Below are 11,083 nucleotides of genomic sequence, written 5' to 3' on the forward strand. Positions count from 1 at the left end.
TGAACATTGCTCAACATCATGAAAATTAAACCTTTTTTTCTAATAAGCAATCCTGAAAAATATTTGGGGGTGCTTAACTTTTTTCCAGGTGTATATATATATGTATACACATCAAACAAAATGAATCGACAGTAAATCCTGAGGAAGAAAGAAAGCTAATATAATTTTTATTTAAAGATTGTGTATTACAATATAGATAGACTTTTGAATAAAATTAAACATATGATAAGTAGGATTTATTTTACAAAAAATATGCATTATATCGATGAATGTCTTAAGGACAGAATATAAATCTCAGCAGCTTCTACGTTATTGAAAGATAAATACTAACATTCTTTAAATATGTTTATATACCCGATAACAAGAAAAACTTGCTTTATTTAGCCAGAATTAATTTTGTCAAAATGATATCCAATAGCACTTTTTTTAATTATAAAAATATATCCAATCAAGGCAGTAAATGTCGTGAGATGTGCAGCTTTTTAATTTTTAATCTTTGTTAAATAAAATAGACGTTTTTTAAAGAATATTTCAATATTTTGCTAGGTAATGATTGTGAGGAATTTCTAATGTTTGTTAAATGAAATCGGCTTTTTTTTTAGAATATTTCAATTTTTTACCAGGTAATAATTGTGACACGTTGTGTGCTGAAGCTGATTATCTTTTAACAAAATCTCACGAGAAAGAAAACGAAGGAGATCTAGTCATGGCTGCTATGTTGAGTGATTCAGCAGCAGGTACGTGGACTCTGTTTCAATAATAATACAGTAGTTGTAATATTACTATTATTATTGTGCTTTTGAGCGTCAAAATAGTTGCTACATGGTTTTTCTTTAGCAGCTTCAGAACATCAGTGATATTGTATCTGTATAATCGCTTTCGTATAGTATATTTCTTACAGATTTTCCAAATGTGGTCTTTATACATTTTACAAAGAAATGAATATTGTACCCATGTATTTTCTAATGCTACAAACGGTCCTGTCATCATTGTTGTGTATTTTGATCTCGTTAAAAAAATTCACGTATATTTAATTAAATTGAGAAATGTTTCGTAAGCATTACTGATTCACATGCTTCACTGGAAAAATGTTTATTTATTATGTTTATTTTTGTAAACTTCCTTAGTTTTACCTGTATCATTAGTTAAATCATCGAATTTTGTAATAATTTATGTTAAATACTTGATTGTATTGTAAATATCGATTGTCTTATTTTTGTTGATGCCATAGCAAAAGCAAGAGCCGCCATGGACGCCCCATACAACAATTCACAATCTCTCGTCTCAGCAAAGATGAAACATAGCTTCTGTGTTATGAGATCATCCAGTCTTCATAAACGTTTGAAAGAAGCAGAAATGGAAGAGCGAAGGAGACAGAAAGAGACCTCAACCTTGGAAGGTCACCACAGCCGACAGTCTAGTCGGGACAGTACGCACGGGCGTCACAGCCGACAAGGCAGCAAAGATAATTCCTCGGGTTCACATAGCCGACAAGGTAGCAAGGATAGTTCAAGTGGCAAGCAGCTCATGTCTGACTTTGATTCAAAAGCTGGAAAAACAATAGAAATATATGCGACACTGCCTAAAAAAGGTAGTAAGCGTAAAAGTCATAATAACAATCCTGTTGGCTCTCCTAAAACCAAGGAAGAAATCAATGTATATGGAGATCTAGTTGATAAACAGAAGCAGACAAATAAATCTGAGGTTTCTTTCCAAAGACCAGATCAACTGAAAGTAGTAAACGGACAGAAACTTCGTGCCAAAAGTAAAGAGTCTTCTTCAAAATCAGGTAGTGAAAGAAAGAAAATCTCTCAATTAGAAAAATATCCCGAACAGAGTTTACAAACAGAAAATAGGCAAGGATCTACAGAACATACTTTGAATCCAATGGGATCTGAAATATACAACTATACTAGTGAATGGAGCTATAACAAGAATAATTTTTCCCATAGAACATGGTCTAGTTATCCATTTTCTAAAACGCATACTTCAGATAAACCCGAAGACATAATACTTCAGACAAGTGACCAGTGTAACAAAAAGCAACATAAAATTCGAAAGAAACTTATGGGAGGATTTATGAGGAGAAAGAATCGTAGTTTGCCTGACCTAAGAGTAGGGCAGGATCCAAGTGACTCTGCATCACATTCGTTTGACGACTGTGTGATAATACAGACTCCTATATCTTCAAAGTCATTTGACAATAAACTGGCAAATAAAACTGACTACCGATCTGATATACAAACAACCCATATAAGTAGGGGGTTTCACCAGCCTCATCGAGCATTTATAAAAAACAACATTCAACAGCAGCGACCACTTGTGAAAGTGAATCCACCTCACGTGGTAGAAGTAGTGTCACATCCTGACTGTGACATAACTAATAACCATGCTCAAGATGACCCAGAGTTTCCTCCTCCTCCACCTGACCACATGCTTCTCATTCATTCTCCTGATGCCTTAACTCACGTTGATTACAACTGGGAAGCCCAGTGTATTGAACCTCCCCCTCCCCCTCCTCCCACTGAGCTTGACATCCTTCCGGCATTCTTATCAACGGGAAAACATGGTCAAATCACAGAATTGTATCAACAGCCTCTGGGAAATGAATTTCCACAATCTTCATCTGAAGCTCAATTTGCGAAGCTTCAACAGGAAAACAGTGCTACACCAAACGCATTTCTAGCAGAAATCAAAGCTAAGCGAGAGAAAATTTTTCTAAAAGCTTCAAGTATAGAAAATCCTGCTGAAACAGCAGCAGATAACCCAGTTAGAAATGTTAATGGAACGAAAGAGTTCAGAGATCATCCTACATTATGTTATCCCCAGACAGGGAATATGTGGTTACACGAACTGCAGAATAAACAGTTTCAGATTTTGCAAAAGAAAAACCAGTTCTCTGAAAGAGCACCCACAGTAGTATCAGAGACAAATTTCCCAGGTAATTTGGTTTTTAAAGGCATAATTTCTAAAGAATGGATTTTCATGAATTCATTTAATACCTTTGATATATTTCATATTTCAGTAATTACCATTTGGTGATTATTGACAATTAATTTTATTACCTATTTACAAATTATTACTTATTAATTGCATAATGATCCAGGACAAATATATGAAACCCTATAATCCAAGCGCTTTCGAAAAGTAGACCTTTTTTCAAAAGGGGCAAACTGGTGAAGAAAGGTCTATTTTTCAAAACTCTCGGATTATAGAATTTCGTATATTTTTTGCCCCTGATGAAGAAAGGTCTATTATTTGAAAGCGCTCAGGTTATAGGATTTCTTGTCTTTGTTTTTAATTGATTTATTGAATCTTCGTGTTTTCCTACATAGTAATTCACTTGTTAAGTCTCTTGTCATATTCGAATGTTGTCCCAATAAAGATAGTTTTGAGGCTGTAGTAAATTAGGTGTGGTTCTCTAGATTAGTAGTCTGGGTTAGGATGTTAACTAATGTGAGTTACTATATTGTAACTTTTACTACCGCATTTATCAAAAGTAAAAATATATTTACAACAATCAGGGAAGAACAGCCAGTAGAAAGAATTCCGATCTACAGCCTATAAAACTATAGATGAAACCTTATTAATTCTAGACTAAAGACTGTCATGACAACACTTACAGCAGCAGTTAACTTAGTAGCTAAAATGTTATTCTTTAGTGAATTGTAATTTAATTAGTTAGGAGTAAAAGCTAGTGACTTGTTAAGGTTTACCCTCTTGTTTGGATTTAAATTAAAATATTAGTTATTGTTTTTATCCAACCGTTTGATCATTTTACCTGATTCTTACTAAGTAAAAATAGCAGTAAGTATTTAATTCTGGAGTGTAAGAAAATCAGTAATTTCTTAAAATTAAAACTCGGTTGAAAGAATAAAAAAACAAGTTATTTTTAATTATTTCTTATAACGTAGGAAGCCCCGAGGCACCCAATCAGAAACAAGCTCAGAGTGAAGTGGAAAATAATGGAAGAAGTGTAAGACAGATGTTTCTTATTTATCGACATGGTGTCTAATTGGCTAAAAATATTTCATATTATAAATATGTGTATAGCTATGATTGTTAAAGGAATCTAGTCTTTGTACATTCAACCTGCTTTTGTTATTGATTTATGAGGTAGATGCATTTATATATTAATTATCTGCGAATTCGAATATTTGTAAAAGTACATTTATCTTCCAAATCAATTTTCACATTCTTCATAAATGTTCGGCCTTCCATTGCTTGGTGGTTAGGGCGATCGAGTCTGCATCTGCGGGTCGTGGGTTCGAATCCTATCCCCCTAACGTGCAAGCTCTTTCAGCAGAGCGTTATGATGTAATGATCAATTCTACTTTTAAATTAGAGTAAACAAAGAATTGGCGATGGGTGATGTTAATTAGCTGCTTTCCTTCTAGTTTATCAATTCTAAATTAGGAACGGCTAATGCAGCTAAGCCTTAATAGGTTTGTGCGAAATTTAATAAACGACAAAAAAAAGCTACTAATTCTTAGCGGTTTCTATTACGCTGCTTTTGTTTAATTTAACATGTAAAATACTCATAATTACCAATAACTGTCATATCTCTGAAACAGTTAGTGAAATTGAAGAGCAAAAAAGCTACTCTATTATTACTCATCTTAAAAAATATAAAACAAAAATCATGGACTGGAAGTATTTATTTTCTACTTATTTATAAAGTTATGATGAAACTATTCGATTTCGTTTTGTTATGAGCTATTAAATGTTCTTGATGTGAAATTTTCAGATTCACGTGGTTTCTGATGGTTCTCAGTTGACACCTTTAAACAAGGGGTCAGCTATAGTGGTTCCGGTCCCGAAGCATGAAAATAACAAAAATCACGATGCTGCAGATGAGAGAAGGCCCCATTCAGTAAAGGATCTTACCTCAAGGTTCGAGTCGATTTTGAAACCCCAAAAGTCGAATGAAACAATCTCTGCTAATGTAGTAACAAGTAACATCTCACCAAAGAAGAGTTTTGAATCTAAGAAGAGTGAAACTTCAGTTAATGACATCTTATTAAAAAGTGGTCTCATTGATCAAGCTACATCCGAGAAGAGCAGAGGACAAAAATGCGTTAGGAATGTAAACAACAGTAGTGACATTCAGAGCCTAAAACGAATGGTCATTCATGCTGATCCATCAGATGTAACTTCGCTGTTCCCAGCATCACACCCAGGTAACCTTCATTTTGTTATGAGTGAGAAAATAAACGAGGGAAGCTTACACCACATCGAAGGCAGTCCTTCTCTGAATAACTTAAGGGATAGTCACTCTTCAAAAGACATGCTACAAATAAATACTCATCTTTCTTCAGAATCCAGACGTCCAGAATGCCCACCCGATTACGAGACTGCTATACAAAGAATCGGATTGTTGAAAGATCGGACTCAACCACAAGTTGATGATATTAGTCAGAATGGTACAAATTCTGCGGGTGAAGAAAATTCATTTTGTACTCGGACTCCTAATGAAATTAAGCAGAGTTTTGCAACTTTTTCATTAAATGAACAGCAGTGCAATACCATGAATAAGAACTCACATGAAATCAGTATACAAGAACCAAAAACAAGTAGTACTTCGAAAAAAAAGAACAGCCCCAAGAAAAGTGTAACATTTTCAGAACAAGTAGTTCTAGTAGCATGTGCAGAAGATAATGAGAACGAGTACCTCCCAAATCCTCTTCTGGAAAGAGTTTACAAACAACACTTTCAAGAAGAATCGGAAAAGCCTACAAGTGAAACATGTATCTCAAATCCTATTAAGACAAGTGCATTGCATGCTTTTCCTGGATCAAATGTACAAACAGTATCCGGTTCTGGTGTTCAGAAACCCTGTGATTTATGTCACCAAAAGACAGTTTCTCAATCACAAGTTTATTGTTCAGATTGCTCATTCTATATGTCCAAATTTAAACCTCGCCAGTAGTTGGCGTTTCAAAGTGTATATATTATACATAACATAATTTGACAGCTGTTTTCTGTGGCACGTGTATATATACCTCTTACCATCTCAAAGAATTCATTTTTACCTGTAAGTACTCGTGTAATAATTTTCACTAATCTGTATTTGAAAGTTTACTTTTTCTAAAATTATTTGTCTTGTATTTCTCATTTTGTCCTTTGAACAAAGAACCAGAAGACACACCGAGTCCTCTGGAGTTCCATACGTAACATTCCATGCTTGTACATACATATGTATATTTGTAAACTCTGTAGTGTTTTTCGAATGTGTGAAGCTTCGGCGAGTGCCAAAGGTTACCATGTACTTTTACTTGCTAATTCTTGTAATATTAATTTGAATTTAAGTTTTACACTTTTATTTAATTTTTAATTTTACTTTAATTTTGTAAAATGATGGATATTACAAACATTGGACTTAGCAACAGTACAAAGACAATAGTGAACCTTGGCAAACTATATCTATAGATTTCTTTTATACTTTGAAAAATGAACAATTCGATAAATAAGCTATACGTCTCCATGAGCTGAGTGAAAGTCTATGTTATTTATATACGACTGGTACTTTTAATAAAAATAAATAAATAACTGTATTGTTTGTAATTAAGCACAAAGCTACACAATGGGCTATTTATGCTCTGCCCACCACGGGTTTCTAAACCCGGATTCTAGCGTTGTAAGTCCACAGACATATCGCTGTGCCACTGGGGGGCCAATAAATAACTGAATAAATATTAGTAAGAAGAAACTGTGAATAGGAATGTTACTCTTAAAAGACTACCGATAGGCTTGTGACTTTTTTAGTAAAACTGCACCAATACTCCTGCGATTTTGTGACTTCTTAATAAGACCACCAATAAGCCTTTGACTATTTACTAAGATTCTACCAATAGATTTCTGCCTTTATTATTCAACTAATAAAAGTTTGATATATAAAAGTTGCTTTGGTTTTAATAACGAATTTTTCATAATTCAGATACGCAGATTTGGAAAATAAAATTATTTTTTTTTCTAGCTCGTAAGGATTTTTTTTACAAATCGGGAAGAAAAAAACTCTTACTTAGATCAAATTATTATTTCGTTTACCACAATGAACATTTTTATTATTATGTTTATTAACAAAAATACAAACAAACTGAAGAAAAGGGAAGAACATTGATGTCAAACGAATATGCCACCTCTTCATTCTGATTTTTTGTGTGAAATATTCCTTCTTTTAGTGTCAAAAGTATGTCTTGTGGTTTTTCTTTTATGTATTGCGTCTGGAGCATTTTGTTTCAATGACGAGCAGTAATCAACCATCATGCTGATGTTCCACCTTCCCTGATATCCCCTCTCTATTTCCCTGATGTCTTGACGAAACCTTTCCCCATGTTCTTCGCTGACGGCACCGAGATTTTCAGGGAAATAGTCAATATATGAGTGTAAGAAACCAACTTTAAAGGTCATATTACAACCCAACTCTTTGAATTTATCGAGCATGTTATTGACAATATTTTCGTAATTTGGGTCCCTGTTGTTTCCTGGAAATGTGTCAATAATATCTTTAAAGGCAATTCACGTTTCTTTTTCAGCTTTCCTCATTCTCCTTTTGAACTATTCATTCGAAGTCAATTTCCTAATCTGAGGCCCAACAAAAAGTCCTTCTTTAAGTTTCGCTGAGAATTTACCACAAATATACTTGAAACAGTCACCATCTTTGTCTAAAGCCTTTACAAACTGCTTCATCAAGCTCAGTTTTATGTGAAGCGGAGGTAATAGGATTTTCTTCGTGTCAACCAAACTTTCACGTTCAATGTTTTTCGATCCTGGTATCAGGCTGACTCTGCATGGCCATTGCTTTTTTATCCAGTGCTGATTTCGTGCTCTGCTTTCCCATTCACACAAAAAACGTGAAAATTTGTATAACCGGATTGTTGACCCAACAACATACAAAGGACTTTTAAGTCTCCACAAAGTAGCTAACCATGTCTTTGTATTTAACCTTATTAAGAACAAGTTCGAGATTTTCGTACGTTTCCTTCAAGTGAACCGAATGAGCAATAGGAACAGATACAAATATGTTACCATTGTGAAGGAGAACATCTTTAAACTTCTTTTGGATGAATCAATGAACAATCGCCACTCACTTGGTTCATAGACTGCAGATCCTGGCATTGGTATTAATTCAGCAATATTGTTGCAATAAACTAGTGAACCTTCTTGCGAAAAGTATAGTATAAACTCTTTCTCACGATTTTTGTACCAGTAAAAATGATGTCCCTGGAGAAAGTAAGTTTTTAGCCCAAAGTCTGGACCCCAAAATCTTTGAAGAATCCTTTGGAAGGCCCAAATCTCTCAGCAAAACATTAAGTTCACCTTGTGTGAAAAGTTGTAGTTCATCAGACGTTTCAGGTCGAAAACAATCCCTATCATAATTTCTATTGACATCGTATTCAGAATCAGATGAAACTGTACCACTAGTCTTCGGTGGAGTAGGTACAGGTACATCATGTTCATGAGCAACGGGTCTTATAGCTTTGTTTGTTTGTTTGTAGTTATGCACAAAGCTACACAATGGGCTATCCGTGCTCTGCCCACCGCGGCTATCAAAACCCAGTTTCTAGCGTTGTAAGTCCGCAGACATACCGCTGTGCCACTGGGGGGGGGGCGGTCTTATAGAAGACTGAAGGTTGGGATAAGAAATTTCCTTTTTACTTCGAGTGTTGTAGCCTTGCACGTTAGATGAGCAGAAATAGCAGTCATCTCCATGGTTTCTAGGCTCATGCCAAACCACTGGAATTCCAAAAGGCAAATACATTTTCTTACTTTTAATCCATTTCTCAACTCTTCGACACAAGTGGTGCAAACTTTGTGCAGAGCCCATGATTTGTCTTGGTCCCCAAGTTTTATTCCAAAATGCGTATAGTACTTTTTTTTTTGACGAATTCTGTAATGTTTTGCCTTTGTTTCTTTACAACAAATTTACCACAAACATAACAAAATATGTTTGGATCATTTACACAACCTCTTATTGCCATAGCGACGAATAAATAATATTGAAAAGAAAAAAATAATGTCAAAGTGCACACACAAGCAAATACTATCCAGAAATGACACGTCACGTGGCCTGTTAACCGTTTATATAATAGCGGTGCGTTTCTCGTGGGTTCTAGAATGATCGATAAGACTCTCACGTTGCGATTGGTCTAGAGAAATCTGTAGCCAACGGTTGTCAACATTTTAAGTATAACAAAATGTGATCCGATTTCAATGAAAGTGAATTATATAAAAGTACATATGACATTTTTTGAAAAATCTGTACGTGATGGAGAAAAATGGATATCATTTTCGGATTCCGCGTACAGGAATTATTGTAGAACATGTAACAATCTCAATACAATATAACCATCGCAGGCCTGTGTTATTTAGTAACTTTCTATCAATACCCTTTTGACTGTTGTGAGACTGTACTGATAGACATGTGACTGTTTAGTAAGGCTGCACCAGTAGAGTTGTTAAACTAGTAAGACTGAAACGATAGGCTACTCTTGAGTAAAATTTAGTAAGACTTTTGATAGGTTTGTGAAGGTTTAGTTCAACTGTTGACAATGTAGGTTCTGAAATAAGAATACCGATGTGCTTGTAACTTGTGTGCGACTGCACTGATAGGTCATTGACTCTTTACATGGCCGAAGTTACAGAGTTGGGAAATATTATTAAAGCTATCAATACTGGCAAACACTTACAGGGAGAAGTGATGTGTTTTGGACGTGACAGCCTTGTCTTACGATGGAACCTTTTGAAATGGAAACTACACTGCAGGGCTATTGTCAAGGTGTATAGTCGTCAGGTAGAGCATGACAGAACGTGGTGACATGGACTGTAACAACTTGGTGAGGTACAAAATCATTGTAATACATATATTATTGGCAAACACTATAATTTTATGACAATACACAAACCAAAAAATCACAACAGACCAGCTACAGCCTAATTAACTTAAATTGATTGAGTTTTTGTCTTAAAAAAACCGTTACTGATTGAATTTTTGAGTTTATTTTTTGATGTGAATCGAAAAGTTTTCCCATGGAGACATGAGATTATCTTTTCATCCACACAGTTTTCTTCATAATTTCCACGTGCTCTTTCTCTGTTAAGTTTGAGATAAACTAAAAGTATTTCATAACTTAAATACACTCTTACAGTTTCGGATAAAAAGTTCAATTTTGTGTTTATACAAGGTTTGTATGTATATGTATGTCAAGCGTGTTTACCCTTTGGATGTATTTTCACTTTTTATACAATTCTTTAGTGTTTCTTGCTTATATCCAAAGTTTAACGATGCCTTTTACTGAATACAAATGCTACAGATTTAGCAATATAAATAACACAAAATGTTTTCCAATAGGCTTTGAAAAATATATTACCGAACTGATGAATAATAATAATAAAAAAAAGACTGGTTAAAGCAAAAACTTAAAAAAAGTTCCATTATGTAGCCCAATGTCTATTGTGCTTGAAATCCTAAGAAATAAATCTGATCATGGGCTATCTGTGCTGTGGCTCACCACGATTATCGAAACCCGGTATTTAGCTTTTTAAGTTTTCAGCTTTACATCTGAGACCCTGGGAGACCTGATCATTTTAGATATAATTTTAGTAAGCAGTATTTTGGATATTATTGTTTATGAGTGAGAGTAAATTGAATTTCTTTCACCTAAATTAGTCAGTGTACAGAAGATGAGTAAATGGTCTAAATGACCGTGACATGCAGTCTGTTCAAAAGTGGCGTTAAAAACAAAGCTTAAAAATTTTTAGATTATAGAAAAATATATTTTGGAATATTAATCGAAATCATTGACTGCAACTGTTTTCAAGTTAGTATTTTGAAGCCCGTTTATCCTTCTTTTAGACAGTCTCTAATACGAAAACACAAAATTGTATACTCAATGATATCTATTAGGCATATCTTAGCCACTCTTGTTACTTTATTGCATAAATGTATTAGGTAGCGAATGATAAAACATTGAAAAAATGCAAGAAATTCAATTGCTTTGAAAAGTTTGTCATTTAATTAGTTTTTTTTTTTTAATTTTTTTTTTTTTTGGTGTTTTTTATTTTTTTACTTCTCCCCCCCTAC

General features: G+C 34.2%; 1 protein-coding gene across 1 annotated transcript in view; it reads left to right on the forward strand.

Moving 5' to 3' along the window:
- Positions 1-6,884, forward strand: part of LOC106457962 — a 42,170-nt gene extending 35,286 nt beyond the window's left edge. Inside the window, exons 14-17 of the mRNA XM_013917407.2 lie at positions 624-737; positions 1,232-2,941; positions 3,915-3,976; positions 4,748-6,884. Of these exons, the coding sequence (XP_013772861.2) occupies positions 624-737; positions 1,232-2,941; positions 3,915-3,976; positions 4,748-5,929 (3,068 nt within the window). The 3' untranslated portion in view covers positions 5,930-6,884. The remainder of the gene's footprint in view (positions 1-623; positions 738-1,231; positions 2,942-3,914; positions 3,977-4,747) is intronic.
- Positions 6,885-11,083: the final 4,199 nt, after the last annotated feature.

The sequence above is a fragment of the Limulus polyphemus genome, unplaced genomic scaffold, assembly GCF_000517525.1.
Source record: "Limulus polyphemus unplaced genomic scaffold, Limulus_polyphemus-2.1.2 Scaffold398, whole genome shotgun sequence".
NCBI classification, from domain to species: domain Eukaryota; kingdom Metazoa; phylum Arthropoda; class Merostomata; order Xiphosura; family Limulidae; genus Limulus; species Limulus polyphemus.